General features: G+C 43.7%; 1 protein-coding gene across 5 annotated transcripts in view; it reads left to right on the top strand.

Moving 5' to 3' along the window:
• The first annotated feature begins 10,262 nt into the window (after positions 1 to 10,262).
• L3MBTL2 (L3MBTL histone methyl-lysine binding protein 2) overlaps positions 10,263 to 21,168 on the top strand; it is a 121,420-nt gene continuing 110,514 nt past the window's right edge. For 2 of the 5 annotated variants that reach the window (XM_075833532.1, XM_075833537.1), the window contains exons 1-2: positions 10,402 to 10,596; positions 17,861 to 18,065. In XM_075833532.1, coding sequence (XP_075689647.1) covers positions 10,519 to 10,596; positions 17,861 to 18,065 — 283 coding nt within the window. In that variant the 5' untranslated portion in view covers positions 10,402 to 10,518. The other 3 variants (XM_075833533.1, XM_075833534.1, XM_075833536.1) reach the window with 3 other exon arrangements.

The following is a 21,168-nucleotide window of genomic DNA, read 5'->3' on the forward strand; positions in this document are numbered from 1 at the left end:
GTCTCTGGTGATTACTACTCCCATCATCGACCACTTCTCACAGCTCGCACTGCCCGGCCACACTCCACCCCCCCTCCCCCCAACATCTGACGGAGCTACCCCAGATTTGCAGAGCCGCCACTGTGTCCTCAACACCCGCACTTCACACAGAGTCTTTTGCAGACAGAAAATTCTGCCTCAAAATTCTGTTTGGAATTTTGAGGCAGATTTTGATCTGCCTGCACGCCGTTTGCCGCGTTTCTCACCTGCAAAAATACGCTTGCTCTGCTTCCCATTGATGTCAATGGGAGGTCAGAGATGTAAACGCCCAAAGATAGGACATATCGCTTCTTTTTCTCGCGAGACGGTTTTTCCGCTCGCTGGAAAATACTCCACCCCCCATTGAAATCAATGGGAGGCATTTTCGGCCGTTTTTCCGCATCAAAAAACTCAGTGTGGACTGACCCTTGGTGTTTACATGGAGTTTTTTGCACGCAGAATTTTGCTCTGCCTGCACGCCGATTTTCGCAGCGTTTTTTGCCCGTGGCCGTTGAGCGCCGCAGGCAAAAAACGCAGCAAAATACGCTTTCTCTGCCTCCCATTGATGTCAATGGGAGGTCAGAAACGTAAACGCCTGAAGATAGGGCATGTCGCTTCTCTATCCCGCGAGATGGTGTTTCCGCTCGCGGCAAAAAAAACGCCTCCGCCTCCCATTGAAATCAATGGGAGGCATTATTAAGTTCACACAGTTTTTTTACGCGGAAACTGCATCGGAAAACGCGCCGAAAATACCTCCCATTGATTTCAATGGGAGTCAGAGGCGTTTTTTTTCCTGCGAGGAAAAAACAGCTCGCGGGAAAAAGAAGCGACATGCCCTATCTTCGGGCGTTTATGTCTCTGACCTCCCATTAACATGAATGGGAGGAAGAGAAAGTGTATTTCCCTGCGTTTTTTTGCCCGCGGCGCTTAATGGCCGCGGGATTAGGGCGAGCGATGAGGCGGAACATCAACTTAGGCCCTGTTCACACAGGCAGAAAATTCTGCCTCAAAATTCCGTCTGCACGCCGTTTGCCGCGTTTTTTCGCTTGCGTTCCATTGAGTGCCTTGGCCAAAATCGCAGCGAAAAACACTTTCTCTGCCTCCCATTGATGTCAATGGGACGCCAGAGACGTAAACGCCCGAAGGCAGGGCATGTCGCTTCCTTTTCCCGCGAGCCGGTTTTTTGGCGCGGTTTCTGCGTCCAAAAACTCTGTGTAAACAGAGCCTAATACTTTTGCAACCTACAGCGAGTGGGAAGAATACTGCCAGGGGGCTGTGATGACCATGTACGCCCTGCTGTTCCCCTGTATATCCTAACACTGCAGCCTATATAAACTGGGCTGTACCCCAAATACATTGACGCCATACCTTCTAGCCGTCGTGGGTGTCCCACTGTCCCAGGCGGCTGGTGGTATGTCCCGGTGTCAACTGTATCTGCGTCCTCAGGATGAAGTCACAGTTGAATACAATGCTGAAGCAAGGAACCGCCAGCTCCCTGCTTCAGCATTAGTACAGAGCGAAGGAGAACAGGAAGCTCCTCCACTCGTCAAGGACTCCCCGGGCACAGCGCTACATTTTTGGACAGTGGTGTCAGTGGCTCCAGGAACGGAATCCCGGCAAGAGCGTTTCCAACGCTCTGGCAGGGGATTCTGCTCCTAGAGGGAACCACTGATGTCACTGTCCATATATAGACAGTGACGTCAGGGCTACTCCTGGAGCGGATTCCTCTGCCAGAGCGTTGCCATGCTCTGGCTGGGGCTTCCCCTCCTAGAGGGAGCCCCAATGGCGCTATATACAGAGGAAGGGGGGTGTGGCACTACCTACATGGGCACTACCTACAGGGGAAACTGGCGCTATCTACATGGGCACTGTGTGTGGCACTAACTACATTGGCACTGTGGCACTATCTACCTGGGCACTGTAACTAGGGGCAGCTAGGGAGAATTATATTGTATAGTGGCTGCTAAAGGGGCATTATAGTGAGGCGGGCGATGCGGAGCGTTGAGGTGAGAAGTGGTCGATGATGAGAGTAGTAATCACCAGAGACTATGTAATGAACATGAGTGTGTATACATCCACTATCTGTAGCCTCATTTATGCCACATGTGCATGATCCGGAGGATAACACACATTATTCCTGTATATAACCCCCATCATACCTTTATATACCAGCCTGCCATCATCCTTGTATATAACCCCTATCAACCCTGTATGTAACCTTATCAACCCTGTATGTAACCTTATCATCCCTGTATATAACTCCCATCATCCCTGTTTATAACTTCCATCATCCCTGTATATAACCGCCGTCATTCCTGTATATAACCCCATCATCCTTTTTTTCCTAACTCCCATCATCCCTGTATATACCCCCATCATCCCTGTATAAAACTCCCATCATCCCTGTATATACCCCCATCATCCCTGTATAAAACTCCCATCATCCCTGTATATACCAGCCCGGCATCATCCCTCTATATTACCCTATCATCCCTTTACATATCAGCCCGCTATCATCCCTGTATAAAACCCCCATCATCCATTTTTTTCTAACCCCCATCATCCCTGTATATAACCCCTTTATCCCTGTATATAAGCCTATCATCCCTGTATATAACCCTATCATCCCTGTATACAACTCCCATCATCCCTGTATATAACCACCCTCGTCCCTCTGTGTAACCCCATCATCCCTTTTTTCTAACCCTATCATCCCTGTATATAACCCCCATCATCCCTGTATATACCAGCCCACTCATCCCTGTATATAACCCCCATCATCCCTCTACATAACCCCATCATCCCTCTATATACCAGCCCACCATCATCCCTGTATATTACTGCCATCATCCCTGTATATACCAGCTCGCTATCATCCCTGTATATAACCCTCATCATCGCTGTATATACCAGCCTGTCATCATCCCTGTATATTACCGCCATCATCCCTGTGTATACCAGCTCGCTATCATCCCTTTTTTTCTAACCCCATCATTCCTGTATAAAACCCCCAAGTATCCCTGTATATACCAGCCCGCTATCATCCCTGTATATAACCCTATCATCCCTGTGTATACTAAACTGCTATCATCCCTGTATAAAACCCCCATCCCTGTATATAACCCTCATCATCCCTGTATATAAATCCCATCATCCCTGTATATACCAGCCCAACATCATCCCTGTATATTACCGCCATCATCCCTGTATATACCATCCCGCTATCATCCTGTATATAACACCTATCATCCCTGTATATAAACCCCATCATCCCTGTACATAACCCCATCATTCCTGTACATAACCCTCATCATCCCTGTATATAGCAGCCTGCCATTATCCCTGTATATGACCCACATAATCACTGTATATACCAGCCTGCCATCATCCCTGTATATTACCGCCACCATCCCTGTATATACCAGCTCGCTATCATCCCTGTATATAACCCCCATCATTCCTGTATATAACCCCCATCATCCCTGTATATAACCTCCATCATCCCTGTATATACCAGCCCACCATCATCCCTGTCTATAACCCCCATCATCCCTGTATATAATGCCCATCTTCCCTGTATATAACCCCCATCATCCGTTTATAAACCAGCGTACCATCATCCCTGTATATAACCCACATCATCCCTGTGTATACCAGCCTGCTATCATCCCTGTGTATAACCCCCATCTTCCATATATATACCAGCCCGCCATCGTCCGTGTATATTACCGCCATCATCCATGTATATACCAGCTTGCTATCATCCCTGCATATAACCCCCATAATCCCTGTGTATAAACCTCCTCACCCTGTTTACAAAAATCCATTATTCATGTATATGGCAGCCTGCCATCAGCCCTGTATATAACCCCCATCATCCCTGTGTATAACCGCAATCATTCTTGTATATAACCCGCATCATCCCTGTGTATAACCCCCATCATCCCTGTATATATGTAATCCCCATCATCCCTGTAGATACCATCGGGCTCGCGGTGCGCTGGCATTGAGGAATAACATGAACGCGAAGAAAATGGGGTGGCCAAAATGAACAGGGCGGGCATTGAAGAGGCTGTGGACCAATAGGATCCCTCAAACCCAGGTATATGGCAGAAGTCCAGCGGAATTTGAAAATATTCTTTCGGCATATAGTATTTAGTCAAGTTTGAGCCTAGAATGTACATGTTCCTTTGAGTTTCCCCCTGCAGCCCATACATTCTATCCTGTTCAGTACTGAAATGCCTAGAATGTATGTGCTCTGTTGAGGGTCTCCTTGCAGCCTATACATTCTATCCTGTGCTGAAGTGCCTAGAATGTATGTGCTCTGTTGAGCGTCTCCTTGTAGCCTATACATTCTATCCTGTGCCGAAGTGCCTAGAATGTATTGGCTCCTGTGAGTTTCTCCCAGCATCACAGACGGACTCAATACATTGTAGCCTATTCTCTACTAAAGTGCCTGGAGTGTATGGACCATTTTTGGTTTTCCTGCAGACGGTATGGGCTCCTTAGAGGTTCTACATGCAGACGATACTTTCTAGCCTGTACATTTAAGTCCATTATTTACTAGAATGCATGGGCCCCTTATAAGTTTTAATGATAATAGCTACTTAAAGTCAGTCTTCCAAGCAGACCATACATTTCAGTTTTGTTTTACTGAAGGTTAGTAACTAGAATGTATGTGGAGGTATTGATTGGTATATTTCTCATCATTTTGGTGGACTTAATGTATTGAAAATAACTAATCTGCAGGTCAGTATGAACACGGTCATATCAAATCTCTAACGTTTTATGGTTTACTACATTTGCCCAAGAAGTCCCCTTCTTTGACCCACATTTTGTGAGCCATAACTTTCTCTTTTCGCGTCGTGTGAACCTTGTATTTTGCCGCATGAGTTGACATTTTAATTGGGGTACATACAGGTTTTTATTGGGCTAGATGAACAAAATAACACAAATAATTTTACAGCACAGGTTGTTACAGATGCGGCAATGCCAGTAAGGCCCTATTCAAACAACATGTTCTGGGTGCCGGCCATTGAAAACAGCTGTCTTGGTCCGTTTTGCATCTGATCCGTGTCTCCGTTTTTGATGGTCGATTCTTACCCGTTTTGCATTCGTTTTTCACTGTATATTTACAAACCGGTCCCAACCCACTAAAACACCCACAGGAAGGTCACATGATCGCCCAGTCACCCTTTAGGCTGGATTCACACGAGCATGTTCGGTCTGTAAATGACGGAACGTATTTCAGCCGCAAGTCCCGGACCGAACACACTGCAGGGAGCCGGGCTCCTAGCATCATAGTTATGTACGACGCTAGGAGTCCCTGCCTCGCTGCGGGACAACTGTCCCGTACTGTAATCATGTTTACAATACGGGACAGTAGTTCCACGGAGAGGCAGGGACTCCTAGCGTCGTACATAACTATGATGCTAGGAGCCCGGCTCCCTGCAGTGCGTTCGGTCCTTTACGGACCGAACATGCTCGTGTGAATCCAGCCTCACTCTTGCTTTCAGAGTTCATAGAGCTAGGTCTGATTCCTTTGCTTTAGCGTTGGTTTCTGGCGTTTTCTCTATTTTTTACTTGCTACCATGTCCTCACAACAATTGAACCGTGTACTGCAGCTTTGGCCGATTTCTCTGCAATTCGGACAGAAACCGCAGATGTTGAACGAAGAACCGGGAAGGGCTCAGAAAGCGTCAGGGCTCTACAAGGGAGCAGGGACATGATAGATAGCAGGAGACAGGCCACTGTTTTAAGTGAGGGGAGACAGAAGTCAGAGGAAGAGGCTCTTTGTGGGGTCAGAATGTGCCCGAGGCTCTATGAGGGTGTGGTACAGGGAATACGAAAGTTGTCAGTGGGGCACAGAAAGTGTCAGGAGGGTCTCATGGGGGAAGGTATGTCTCATGAGGTGCAGGGGACATTGAAGAGGATTTTGAACTTTATTTGTGGTGGGGGGCACAGATGGTGGCAGAGACTCTGTGGGAGAGGGGTTTAAGAGGTAGAGGTTAAGTAGGGGGCCAGGGAGGAGAGTGGAGGTGGAAGCAGGGCAAACATGAGAATGAAGAAACACACCACAAAATCTATCACCCTGTTTCTCCTGTTTTCAAAAATACCCACATTGTGGCCCTAATGCGTTGCCTGGACACACGGCAGGGCCCAAAATGAAGGGAGCACCCGGAGGCTTTCAGGACTCATATTTTGCTTGAAAATGTTTTAGGCCCCACTGTACATTTGGAGAGGCTTTGAGCTGCCAGAACGATAGAAACTCCCCATAAACGACCCCATTTAGAAAACTAGACCCCATAATGTAATTATTTAGGTGTATAGTAAGTATTTTGACCCCACAGTTTTTTGCTAAATTTAATGCATAACAGGTGAAAAAAATAATAATTTAACTTTTTTCATAAAAGTATTAGTTTGAAGACCCATTTCTTTGTAAAGCGATCATGAGAATAAAGAAACACACCACAAAATCTATCACCTTGTTTCTCCTGTTTTCAAAAATACCCACATTGTGGCCCTAATGCGCTGCCTGGACACACGGCAGGGCCCAAAAGGAAGGGAGCACCCGGAGGCTTTCAGGACTCATATTTTGCTTGAAAATGTTTTAGGCCCCACTGTACATTTGCAGAAGCTTTGAGCTGCCAGAACGATAGAAACTCCCCATAAACGACCCCATTTCGAAAACTAGACCCCTTAAGGTATTTATCTAGGGGTATAGTTAGCATTTTGACCACACAGGTTTTTCACTAAATATATTGGAATTAGTCTGTAAAAATTAAAATGTACTTTTTTTCTGAAACAACATAAACATTTTTTTACAAGGAATAACAAAGAAAATGCACCCCAACATTTGTAAAGCAATGTCTCCCGATTACGACAATACCCCATATGTGGTAATAAACTGCTGTTTGGACCCACAGCAGGGCTCAGAAGGGAAGGAGCGCCATTTGGATTTCTGATTTTGTTGGAATGGTTTTCAGTGCCATGTCGCATTTGCAATGTACTGGAGGGACCAAAACAGTGGAAACCCACCAAAAGTGACCCCATTTTGGAAAAACCTTCAAGGAATTTTTCTAGGGGTATAGTGAGCATTTATACCCCACGGGTCTTTTGCAGAGTTTATTAGAATTAGGGCGCGAAAATTAATATCAAATTTTTTTCCACTAAAATGGTGAATTTTCTCATTTTCACAAGGGATAAAGGAGGAAAAAAACAACCATTTTTTATAAAGCAATTTCTCTCGAGTACGGAAATACCCAACATGTGGTCATACGTTTTTTTTCATTAGAAATGAATTAACCCTTTCACGACTGATTCATTTTTTGTTTTCTTAATTTAGATTTTCACTCCCCGCCTTCCAAGAGCCATAACTTTTTTCTTTTTCCATCAATATAGTGGTGTGAGGGCTTATTTCTTGCGGGAGGAGCTGCAGTTTTTATTGGTACCATTTTTCGGTACATAAAAAGTGATTAAACAGTTTTATTAAATTTTTTTTAGAGCTAAGGTGACACAAAAAAAAAAAAAAGCGATTTTGGCGGTTTCAATTATTATTTTTTTTTAAGGTGTTCACTGTGCAAATTAAATAATGGTATACTGTAATAGTTCAGACTTTTACGGACGTAGCGATACCAATTTTGTTCATTTTTTTACATTACTTTAGAAGAAAAATGGGAAAAGGTGTTGTTTTTTTTTAACTTTAAAAAAAATAAAAATTCTCACTACTAATAACTATAATTCTTCTACACATTTTATTAATCAATCCCCTTAGGGGACTTGATCCAGCGATCATTGGATCACTGCTACAATACACTGCAATACTAATGTATTGCAGTATATTGTTATTCTTACAGGCTTCTGTAACAGAGCGATCGCTGTACCTGTCCGTTAGTCCCGGGTGTCAGCTGTAATACACAGCTGACACCCGCAGCGTATGGAGCGGGCACAGCACGTGAGCCGGCTCTATACATTAACCGCCGCACCATAAGTCATAGTGCGCAAAGGGGTTAGAGCACAGTGGATGGTTCAAAGTTAAAATTGCAATTTTCCATTGATATGCCATTGTAGTGCATAATATGTTGTGCCCAGTTTGTGCCACAGAAGACAAATACCTCATAAAACGTTAAGCGGGTTCTCTCGGGTATGACGATGCCATATGTGTGGGCGCAAACTGCTGCTTGGGCACGCTGCAGGGCTCAGAAGGGAGGGAGCGCCATTTTGCTTTTGGAGCGCAGATTTTGCTTGGTAGTAGTTTTATTTGGGGTATTGCTGGTATTTCAGTTTATAATGTGGGGGCATATGTAATTTGTGCAGAGTACTTCAGGGCATAATAAGAGGGTATAATTATGCGGTAAATAAATAATATTTCATAGATGTGTGGCCGGTGTCGCACTGATAAATGGCGCCCGATCTTATCCGCTTTTGGAACACTGCACATTTTGCATCGCCATATTCTGAAAGCCAGAACTTTTTTATTTTTTCACCACCGGAGCTGCGTGAGGGCTTATTTGTTGCGGGACAATCTGTACTTTTCATTGGTACCATTTTAGGGTACATGCGATTTTTTTTTTGATCACTTTTTATTACATTTTTTTGCAATCCTTACCAAAAAACAGGAATTCTGACACCGTTTTTTAGGTTTTCTTTTTGCGGCGCTCACCGTACGCTATGAATGACATTTTTACTTTATTCTGCGGGTCGGTACGATTACGGCGATACCATATGTATATAGGTTTTTACATTTTTTTTAGCGTTTGCACAATAAAATCACTTATTTATAAAAAAAATAATTTTCTGTTTCACCATATTCAGAGAGCCATAAGTTTTTTATTTTTTAGTCAAAAAAGCTGTGTAATGGCTTGTTTTTTGCGGGACGGATAGAAGTTTTTATTGGTACTATTTTTGGGTACATGCAACTTTTTGATCACTTTTTATTCTTTATTTTGGGAGCGGTGGTGACCAAAAAATTGTGATTCTCGTAGTTTTTTATTGATTTTTTTGGGGAGTTCATCGTGCGGGAAAAATAACATTACAGTTTTATAGTTGGGGTCGTTACGAACGCGGTGATACCAAATATGTGTACTTTTTTAACGTGTTAATTTTTTTTTCTATAATAACAGTCCTATTATAGAAAAAAAAAGCATTTTGTGTTTATATAACTTATAACTTTTAGTTTTACACTTTTTTATTACTTTATTTACTTGTCCCACTAGGGGACACTTAGACTTGCAGCTTTGATCGCTGCTAGAGTACATTAGACTACACACGTAGTGTAATGTACGCTAACTGTCATTGTGACGTAACTGTCACTCTGACAGGAAGTCGACGAGGACCTGCCGGAGGCTGTTCCTCCGAGGCTTCCGTACATGGCAACCTGGAGGTCATTGTCTGACCTCAGATTGCCACGACAAGCATCGGTAGCCCCCACGATCACTTCATGGGGGCTGCCGATGTGCTTCAGACCACTTAAATGTGGTGACGGCAATCCGTCGCCGCACTTAAGGGGTTAATTGCCGAAAGCAGCGGCGATCGTCCGCTGTCCGGCGAGACTGATTTGACAGCTGTCTCGGACAGCTGTCAGCCCACGCCTGTCACTCTGTGTTTTACACAGTGACAGTTTGAAATACTGACGAAAATGAACGTCATGGTGCGCGATCTAGCAGCCGACCATGACGTTCATTTTCGTCATCGGTCGTTAAAGGGTTAAAAAAACACAGACACGTAGAAAATTTTTTTTATTGAAATAAAAAACCCACACAACCACGTTAATAATTTTAATGAAAATAAAAACAACGCTGTAGTCTAATTAGTCCTCGAATCCGAAGTAGTCCAACAACCGAACCTGTAAAAAAACAAAAACAATGATTATACTTCCCTTTCCCGGGTCCAGCACCACAGTGATGGGAAACGCCTGATGTCACTGCCCATATATGGATAGTGACATCAGGAGCACTGATGGAGTCCCTGGGGAGCGCGACCCCTCCCTAACACAAACCCGCCTCCTCAACTCAGACGAGACCCCCTCCCCCCTAACAGAGCCCAGAGTAGACCCCCTCTTACCAAAACATACCAGGCCCTCCCAAACTCAGACAAGATCCCCCTCTAACTCAGACCCAGACGAGGCATTCACAGCGTACCCACTGACGCCCACTCGCTCTCTGGCAGAGCAGTGAAAAGTATGAAAACGGTCACGTGAGCGCAGAGACGCGCTCGCGTGACGTCAGACCCCCCAAGGCGCTCATACAGCGTCCATCCATTTAGTCAACCCTGAATAGTTAGAAGGGAAGTGCCCGGAAGATCACATGACCACTTCAGCCCATGTGACTTTTACGTCTTCAGACCAACCAGGAGCAAACCATTTCCAGACAACACGGTAGTGGGATTAGTGCTTTGTGTGGGTGCTGCAGAGCTCTATGGCAGCGAGACTTGTCACTGGTGTTCAGCACATGCATCGAATTTGGTGAAAGTCTCAGTTCGTTGAATGATGCGTGCGGTTCTATGAAGAAAGCCGCCGGGTGCTTGTCAACATTGAAGCGTCACATGTACAGTAGGTGGAGCTTCCGGGAGGCAGCGCATGTGAGCGGTGCACCTCCAGTCTACTGTTTTAGGATCAGCTTCTGATTTACGTTCTTCTGTGAGGGCCCCTATTTTATATGATGATTATTACATGAGGTGCTTCACATGCAGCTGTAAAGCGCTACATCTCATTGACTAAACAAGTCAAACCATGGCGTATTATTAAAGGTTGGCGGCTGCAGACCACACGTACCTCCAAAGAAAATAGGGGTAACGGATACCAGTTCCTACTCCACCTCCCTTCTTTTTTTTTTTTTCTTTGCAGTTTTTAATATAGTATTTTTTACTATATATATATATATATATATATATATATATATATATATATATATATAGTGATTGCACGTCTGCCCTGTTCTCATCTGCATCGGAGGCTCCGTTACGAGCCTCCTTCAGGGATTCCTTTATATTTGCAGGACAAAATAGCGCAGCGTGCAGCGCTATTTTGTCTGGCAAAATTACGGAAATTTGATGGAGCCTAGTCGATGGGTTCCATCAGTTGCTGTAGGTGTCAGTCATTTGACCGATCCAGCGCTTCCGTTATTTTCGTTAGTCTGTTCCTATGATGGAATAGAATAACGTAACTAGCGACACAGAAGTAAAACCAAGCCTTGCATCCGTTTTGTAGAATAAAACCGGTTATGGTGCCAGAGCAAAAAATGGCCAGGCATTAGCTATATACACGCACACACGTACCTCATGTTATTTCCAACTTCGAGGTGATCGATATCCGGTGGATCCTGCAAGTCACAGACGCACAGGACCCGCTGTCATCAAAGCCGTAGGTCTGGCTGACCTGAGCGATTCGGCTTTGAGCTCAATATACATTTGTGTGTTCAGGATACATAGGAGATATATCTCTAAAAGTACAATTTATTTTTTTTCATAAAAACCAATTCAGTTTGACATCTCATAAAACTTGGTTTTATTTAAAAAAAAAAATGTGCTAAGGTTTAAATAGCCTTTAAGCCATTGTAAAGTGAAACTATGTTCCACAGGGGGTGCTGGAAAACCCAGCCAATTTCACTGGAAAAACGTCATTGGCCACAGTGAACAGCCATTCAGCACATTACCTTGGGATAAATAAATAACCCCCTAAGGTCTGATTCACATCACATTTTACCCTTCGTTTAGCATGTACGTCAGAAAAACTCCTGACGTACACACTAAATGTGTCCATAGGACCCCATTAGCAAGACGTAGGCCAAGAGTGTCCTATTGAATTCTGGTATATGTTTGCATGCCCTTTTTTTTGGAGGATGGAATAGCGTAGTAGACTACACTATTCCATCTTGAACGATGCCGCTAAAAAAACCATACTCTACAGTATACTTTTTTTTTATCATTGAAGCCTACGTGTGACGGATGCCACTGTATGTCATCTGTCAGAGGTATACATTAAATGTATATTTCCGGGAGCTTCCCCGCTATTGGAATATCTGGGAACAGCATCAGGTAGCGCCAGGCTTGGCCCTGAGGAAGCCCCTGATGTGACTGTCTATATATGGACAGTGATGTCAGGGGCTTTCAACTACAGGGACCCCAGCCAGAGCATCAGTAGCGCTCTGGCCCGGAACACCGGGACTGGATGCTTACTCTGTATTGTTTACAATGTACAAACACTCCAGTCCTTCACACACCACAGGAGTAACGTACAACCCTCGCAGATACTTAAATATATAAAAATACTTTACTCATACTATAGAAGTGACAAAGCAATATACATTACATCAAGATACAACACAATACATAGAGAACACAACCACACACAGCCGCCTCCTTTCCCTGAGTACTAAGCACATGCGGGCAGTAATGTGTTTGTGTGTGTGTGTGTGTGTGTATATATATATATATATATATATATATATATCCAGATCCCAACCCTATACGGTCTCCTGTAACTACACGAACAGCCAAAGCCATATCCAGCACCTGACCATTAGTACATGTACATAATATAGAGACTCATTCATAAATAGCATATATATATTTATCTATAATCCACATTCCACATAAGGGATTCCCAGAATATGTACACATATAAAGTCTACTGTAATGTTATTATACATAGGGATGTCACGATACCAGAATTTGGACTTCGATACCGATACTTCGTTTAGTATTGCGATTTCGATACCAATTTAGATACTTTTGCCAACAGTAATAAAAAAAAAATTCTTCCGTTTTCTGATGTGAGGCGCGACGTGTGATGAATTTTGAACGCGCCTCACATTAATAGTAATTAATCCCATCATGTTTCTCAGTCATAATGGGTTAATGTGCGAGGTACATGATGGGGTTAATTACTATTAATGTGAGGAACATGGAGGTTAAATTCATCGCACCTCGCGCCTCACATTAATAAGCGATAGAAAGCCGTGTTTATTTTATTTTTTTAAAGCGCACACATCATAAATGATGCAAAAAAATTGTTGTGCGCGCCATTACTGAATGTGTGAATATTTTATGTATTGAGACTTATTTTAATGTTTATTGTAAAAAAGGTGAATGTGTATTTTTTTTAAATTTTAACAATACTTAGTTTTTACTTTATTTTTAAACTTGAATGTACTGATATATATCAGATATGTGCCAGTACATTAGCCTGTGGACAGATAGTACACAGGCAGTTGTTAGGACATACTTGGGTATGTCCTAACAACATGAAATATGGTAAGACAGCCCTGGGGTCCGTCAATGGACCCTGGGCTGTCTGCCCATATATGGTATGGCCCTCGATCGCGTCACAGGAATTCCCTGTGACGCGATCCAGGGGCATCCCCCCTGCTCATTCTCTCCTGAATGCTGCAGTCAGCTGTGATCGCAGCATTCAGGGGAATAACGGCGGAGATGAGAGGTTTCTCTGATCTCCGCCAGCGGGGCTGTGGCTGTGTAATACAGCCATTGCCCCGCTCCTGACAGGAAGTGCGCGCGCAGTCAGCATGAGGTGATGCGGCCGACGCTGCACTAATGAGCGGCAGTTCAGGCACTTAGGACACAACATGGGGGTATTTTGTAGTGCGCCCGCATCGCATCATCCTGACCCCGCGCACTTATCATGACTCAGGGGCGGGGTTGTGGCTGAATTACACAGCCGCAGCCGCGCTCCCATACATTCATGTGTTACTATACTGAGCTGTGCGGCTGCGCAGCTCAGTATCGAAGTACAGGAAATAACGGTATCGAACCGTATAGGGATGCACAGTATAGAAACAGTATCGAAGTTTCGATGCACCGTGCATCCCTAATTATACATACATATAACTTAAAGAGGCTCTGTCACCACATTAGTGCCCTATCTCCTACATAGGAGCGATTTTGGTTTATGCTAATGAGCTTTCTTAATGCCCAAGTGGGCGTATTTTTACTTTCCACCAAGTGGGCGTTGTACAGAGGAGTGTATGACGCTAACCTATCAGCATCATGCACTCCTCTCCATTCATTTACACTGCACTAGCGATATAGATATATCACTATGTGCAGCTACATACACAAACCCTAACATTACTACAGTGTCCTGATAATGAATACACATGTAATCCAGCCTGGACGTCATGTGTACTCAGAATCCTGACACTTCTGAATCTTTTTTGTGAGATTCCGGCAAGTGACACGAAATCTCGTTTAGCTCCGTAATCTCGCGAGATTTCGTTTCACTTGCCGGAATCTCACAAAAAAGATTCAGAAGTGTCAGGATTCTGAATACACATGACGTCCAGGCTGGATGGTCATGTGTATTCATTATCTGGACACTGTAGTAATGTTAGGGTTTGTGTATGTAGCTGCACATAGTGATATATCTATATCGCTAGAGCAGTGTAAATCAATGGAGAGGAGTGCATGATGCCGATTGGTCAGCATCATACACTCCTCTGTACAACGCCCACTTGGTCGAAAGTAAAAATACGCCCACTTGGGCATTAAGAAAGCTCATTAGCATAAACCAAAATCGCTCCTAACGTTGTGAAAATAGATCGTTTTTTTTAAATAAAAAGCATTACTGTCACCTACATTACAGCGCCCATCTCCTTATGTAGGAGATAGGGCACTTATAATGTGGTGACAGAGCCTCTTTAGCCTGTTCCAGATGTAAGTGCTGTTCGTCCAGGGGTGGCAAGAAAAGAGAGAAAACCCAGAACTTCACATGGCCTAAATGTTCCTATCTCTAAGTTGACTCTACTCACTCCATTGACTCCTCTCTAAGGCCAGCCATATACCTTCCAATGTGCATCTGTACAGTATAGGTAAATCTATTCCCAGTATGCCCAGCTGCCTCAACGTCCAGTTTACAATACCTCCTTCCTGTACTGAAAACCATTGAAATGCTACTAAGGCAATAGATAAGAATCTATTACCAAATGGCCACTGGGCATACTGACACCTCAATGGGTGAACATCACTGAGTAATATCAGTATATACTATATTTACCAGGTATGTTTTATGTGGTCATAGGACAGAGTGTCTGGGTGGGAACAATATTCTCCTTTAACACAGCGCTTCAAGTAGAGCAGTGCCTGGAGAGTTTGGGCGATGTATGCCACTGTATGCCAATACAGTAGGATACGTTGCTACCGTCCATCTGAGGTATAGAAAAATAACGCAATGTGAATCAGGCTTAGATCCTATCTGTGGGTGTAGTATTACTGAAGTATATGCACTGACTGCCTGTCTAATAGCATCTCTACAGTGCAGAACTATATGCTGTATACTTTTACTATATGTGCTGCCGTGCTAATTCTACATGCTACACGTGTTTACGATATTTTCAACAAGTTACAATGGTCATCCGTAAATATAAATTAATATTGAAACTTAAAGGCTCTGTCACCACATTATAAGTGCCCTATCTCCTACATAATCTGATCGGCGCTGTAATGTAGATAACAGTGGTTTTTATTTGGTAAAACGATCATTTTTGAGCAAGTTATGAGCAATTTTAGATTTATGCTAATTAGTTTCTTAATAGACAACTGGGTGTGTTTTAACTTTTGACCAAGTGGACGTTGTAAAGAGAAGTATATGACACTGACCAATCAGCGTCATACACTTATCTCCATTCATGTCCATTTGTACTCAGTACAGTGTGATCTCGCGAGATCCCGCTGTGCTGTCACATACACGCACATTAACTTTACTGAAGTGTCTTGAGAGTGAATACACTTTGCCTCCAGCCAGGATGTGATGTCTATTCACACTCCCGACACTTCGGTAAAGTTTGTGTGGGACTTACACAGCACAGCGTGATCTCGCGAGATCCCGCTGTGCTGTTGTCATTTACAGCATGATCTCGCGAGTTCACGCTGTGCTCTGATTAATGCTGTGATAAATGATCGTTTTTCAAAATAAAAACCACTGTTATCTACATTACAGCGCCAATCAGACTATGTAGGAGATAGGGCACTTATAATGCGGTGACAGAGCCTCTTTAAGGGAGCACTGTATATACCGTGCCTGTATGTGTGTGTGTGTGTATACACATACAGTACTGTGCAAATGTTTTGGGAGGTTGTGGAAAAATGCTGCACAGTAAGAATGCTTTCAAAAATAAAAGTGTTAATAGTTTATTTTTAACAATTGACAAAAAGCAAAGTGAATGAACAGAGGAGAAATCTTAATCAAATCAATATTTGGAGTGACCACCCTTTGCCTTCAAAACAGCATTAATTATGCTAGGTACACTGGCACACAATTTTGGAAGGAACTCGGCAGGGAGGATGTTCCAAACATCTTGGGGAACTAACCACAGATCTTCTGTGGATGTAGGCTTCCTCCAGTCCTTTTGTCTCTTTATGTAAACCCAGACAGACTCAATGATGTTGAGATCAGGGCTCTGTGGGGGCCATATCCTCACTTTTGGGGCACCTTGTTCACCTTTACGCTGAAGCTAGTCCTTAATGACATTGGCTGTATGTTTGAGGTCGTTGTCCTGCTGCAGAATAAATAAATTTAGAGCCAATCAGATGCCTCCCTGATGGTATTGCATGATGGTTAAGTATCCGCCAATATTTCTCAGCATTGAGGACACCATTAATCCTGACCAAGTCCCCAACTCCATTTGCTGAAATGCAATACCAAACTTGCAAGCTCTTTTGAAGAAGCACAAAGAAACGGGCAACATTGCCTACTTCACTGTTGCCTGCAGACACTCATTATTGTACCGCTCTTCAGCCCTTTGGCGAACAAACTGCCTTCTGTTACACCCAAATGTTTAAAATTTTTACTTGTCAGTCCAGAGCACCTGCTGTCAATTTTCTGCACCCCAGTTCCTCTGTTTTCGTGCATAGTTGAGTAACTTGGCCTTGTTTCCACATCGAAGGTATGGCTTTTTAGCCGCAATTCTTCCATGAACACCACTTCTGGCCAGACTTCTCCAAATAGTAGATGGATATTCCTGGGTCCCGCTGGTTTCTGCCAGTTCTGAGCTGATGGCACTGCTGGACATCTTCCGATTTCGAAGGGAAGTAAGCATGTGTCTTTTGATCTGTTGCACTAAGTTTCCTTGGCTGACTACTGCATCTACAGTCCTCAATGTTGACAGTTTCTTTGTGCTTCTTCAAAAGAGTTTGAACAGCACATATTGAAACCCCAGTCTGCTTTGAAATCTTTGCTTGGGAGAGACCTTGCTGATGCAGTATAACTACCTTGTGTTTTGTTGCTGTGCTCAGTGTTGCGATAGCGGACCTGTGACATGAAACGGTCTTCCACAACCTCACCTTTGTAGCAGAGTTTGGCTGTTCCTCACCCAGTTATAAGCCTCCTACAGATCTGTTTTTAACCTAGCTATTTTGTATAATTGGTTAATCATACACCTGACTATATAATCCATGACTTTGTGCAAATGTACCTAGAAGAATTGATGCTGGTTTGAAGGCAAAGGCTGGTCACACCAAATGATGATTTAATTTTGATTTATTTACTATTTATTCCCCTAGTTTATTTTTTATCAATTAACAATTAACACTCCTATTTTTGAAAGCATTCTTTGCAGCATTTTTTACAACTGCCTAAAACTTTTGTACAGTACAGTACAGTACTGTGTGTGTGTGTGTGTGTGTGTGTATTTGACTGTTAAAAAAATAAATAAAAAATAATTATATTTATATATATATATATATATATATATATATATATATATATATATATATATATATACTGGGAAAAATATGTAATTATACTAGAAATGTGGCCTGATGAGGCTTTTTTTTGTCTTCATGCTTATATTGTGAAATAAAAGCATTTTACATTTTGCTGGGTACTTTGCAGACCACGATGGATGTAGAAGATTCGTATAATTTATTTCCTGGTGATGACCGTTATGACGGAGAATTTAATAGCAGTTCAGTTAGTGAAAGCAGTTCTGGTCTTGGAGATTCCAGCTTTGGAGAAGCTGAAGAGGAACCTGAGACTTCCAACTTACAACCTCTGTCTGTCGTCGCAACGGTCTCTGAGGAAAATTGTGCTGAGCCAGGTATGTGTATGGTTTATGCAGACTTTGAAAAAATTTCTACCTGGAAATTAGTTTTTGTGTTAACTGAGGTTTGTTTAATATTTATATGGTTACGAACAACTTATTCTGAATGCCACTCTTAACATATCAGGCCTTATTCACGCGGACATGTTTTAACAACAGACAGCACATTGACCAATGCAGTTCAATGGGGATAACACCTAGGTTTTTTTTTGTTTTTTTTGACGGAGCGTGTGTTCATTTGGAGAAATTCGCCGCATATCTTATTCTGGTCTGTTTTTGCGGACCAGACTCGCCCATTAAAGTCTATTAGTGCATGAAAATAATGGACAGCACACTGATGCCATTCGTGTGCTGTCTGTTTTTCATGAATCAGTTGGTAAAGAAATGCTGTAAGAAAAAAAAAAAAGTGAAACCAGGAAGTGTTTGTAGAGGAGAAAAACCGATGATACACGAAAAACACACTGACGCAACATGGACGTTCATATGCATGAAAAACTGTGAATTAGGCCTTCTAATAATATACATATAGCAAACCACTTTTCTCATTAGGGGACACAGACCATGGGTATATGGTGTTGCTGCTAGGAGGCGTGACGCGAAGAATAAAAAAAGTGTTGACTCTTTCTACAGCATTTACCCCTTCCACAGGCTCTGAACTAGTCAGTCTTAGCTTAGTGTCTGTAGGAGGCATTGCTGGTACAGTTGGTTGTCTTGCTTTTTTGTTCGTTTATTTTTTACCTTTCCTTCTAGCAGGGTAACAGGAGCGACGCTGTCCCCCTACATTCCCCAACATCTGTCGGACGCTCTGTGTTATTATCACCCTATTGTCCCCCTGTAATGCTGAAGACGAGCACAAGCTCCTCTGTTCTTTACCCTCCACCAGTGTCCTACCTCATCGCAGTTGGCACACAGAGGGGACTTCTCCGCTGGTTATAAATACTGTGGATGAAGTGAACTTCAGGACAGTTGAGTAGTGTACGACTCACTTGCCAGGTCTTCGTCGCTAGGTCTGGGGATCCCGAGGCGCACGCATTCGATGCTTGAGAGGCTCCATGGATTCACTTCTGCCTGATTTACATGTTTTTCCTGCTGGCTCTTCTTCCCTAGCACCTCAGGGGGATCAGAACTGAGGGGATTCTGACCATTCTGGGCCCTCCAGACTGGCCAATCAGTTGTTGATACACCCACATGGTGGCTATACCAGCAGACGCTCCCTGTCACTTACCTCTTCAGCATGATCTGCTCTCCAGTGGGCCTCTCTTCCACCCGAGTTTGCAGTCGATACGTTTAACGAGCTCGTTGTTGAATCAGCTGCGCTGGCAGCTCGGGATTTAGTGAGTGCTCCAAACCATGTTGAGGGCTGAAAAGCCCTCTTCGACACATATTTCTCACAGCACTAAGTAGACGTATCTCCAGTGGTGCGAGGATCGACCTCTTCCTCTCTTGTTTTTTTTCCTTGCCCCGCTCTTGGCATTCCTCCAGGAAGAGTTGGATTCATGGACTTGCCCTCAGCTCTCTTAAAGGGCATGTGTCCGCGTTGTCTATTTTTTCTTCACCAGGCCTCTGTCCAATTCTGATGTCCGAACCTCTTATGAAATAAATATGCGGTGCCAGCCATCGACCCCCGACTCCATCTTGGGTCCTGTAGTTTGCTCCGTTTGAGCCTCTTCGGAACATCTCATTGTGTCAGCTTATCTAGAAGGTATTGTTTCTGAGGCTGTGACCTCCCATTTGGACGTTTTCCGAGCTGATGGTTCTGTCTTGTCGCATTCAGATAAGGAGATACTCCGCACTGTCCCCTTTATTTTTGCCCAAGGTGATCTTCTCATTCCATCTTAACGAGGATATCGTTTTGCCATCCTTTTTCATCTTTGCTCACTTTTACCAAATTCCACAGGGTGCATACCTCTTCATCCGCAGATGCTTCCCTTGGTCGCAAGGTGTTGTGCGCATCTATGGAGTCAATTATTATGTCCTGTCCTGTCGGTTCCCACCAATGTGGACTTCTTTAGGACGTCCCATTAGGGGACATAGTGCCCTCCCCTTTTTCGTTATGACGTTGATAAGGTTGTCTGTTGGATATGATTTTCTTATTTGGTTCTGATATTGTTCTATCACCTTGTGTTCTGCTTTTCATACTGTTTCTGTACAGACTGATTAGCTCAGTGCCTGTATGAGGGTCCAACGCTTTTTTTTTATTTTTAGTATCGCATCTCCTAGTGGCAACCGCATATACGGTACGGTTGAAAAAAGCCACATGTCCATCAAGTTCAACCAAGGGATGGGAAAGGGAAGTAAAAAATTTCTACACATAGGAGCTAATATTTTTTTGTTCTAGGAAATTATCTAAGCCTTTTTTAAATCCCTCCTGGCCAAGCATCCGTAGCTCCTGCACCCCTGCCACTCCCAGAGTTTCCCACACCTGGTATTGTGGTAATTGACCCTTCCTGGGCCCATTCCCTTTCTGTTGGTAACCTTGTGGACATCACCCAGTCCATGATGGGCATGATAGTTGGCCCTTCTGACCAACCACCTCTAGACTCTCTGTCCACGTCTTCCTTATGTATCATGCTCCAAAAATGGGCCAGGTCCACTCGACTAACTTCACTTCCACCAGTCTCTTCTGCCTCATTGGAGGTCCGTTCTGGTGTGTCCTCTCCCCCAGGGGTTCTTATCAGAGGGGGAGCTTTCTGATTCCTATTTGGATCCGGATGACAAAGGGTATTCTATACTTCTGTTGAAGTTCTCATCAAGGTAGTCACGGATGCTGTACCTTCTCCTTCACCTAATTAGTTTTCCGTCCATCAACCTAGAAGGTCTTTTCAGCTCATTCAATTACTAAGCGCAGCAGCAATGGCCGGGGTTGCAAAGGTTCTCACCTGGGAAGAACTTCACGTTCCCCATCAGTTGGCAGTACACATTCCAGGTGTCGACAACTGGGTCGCGGACTTCCTCTGGTGCAAACGGGTGAATTTTGGGGAGTCATCCCTCTTTTAACCAGATTTTCACCAGATGGGGCAGGACGGATGTGGTACTAATGGCGTCCAATTGGCGTAAATTGCAAGGTTCCCTGCTTCTCCTGAGCCCAGGATCCAGAGGC

Source organism: Rhinoderma darwinii, chromosome 7, assembly GCF_050947455.1.
Source record: "Rhinoderma darwinii isolate aRhiDar2 chromosome 7, aRhiDar2.hap1, whole genome shotgun sequence".
Taxonomy (NCBI): domain Eukaryota; kingdom Metazoa; phylum Chordata; class Amphibia; order Anura; family Rhinodermatidae; genus Rhinoderma; species Rhinoderma darwinii.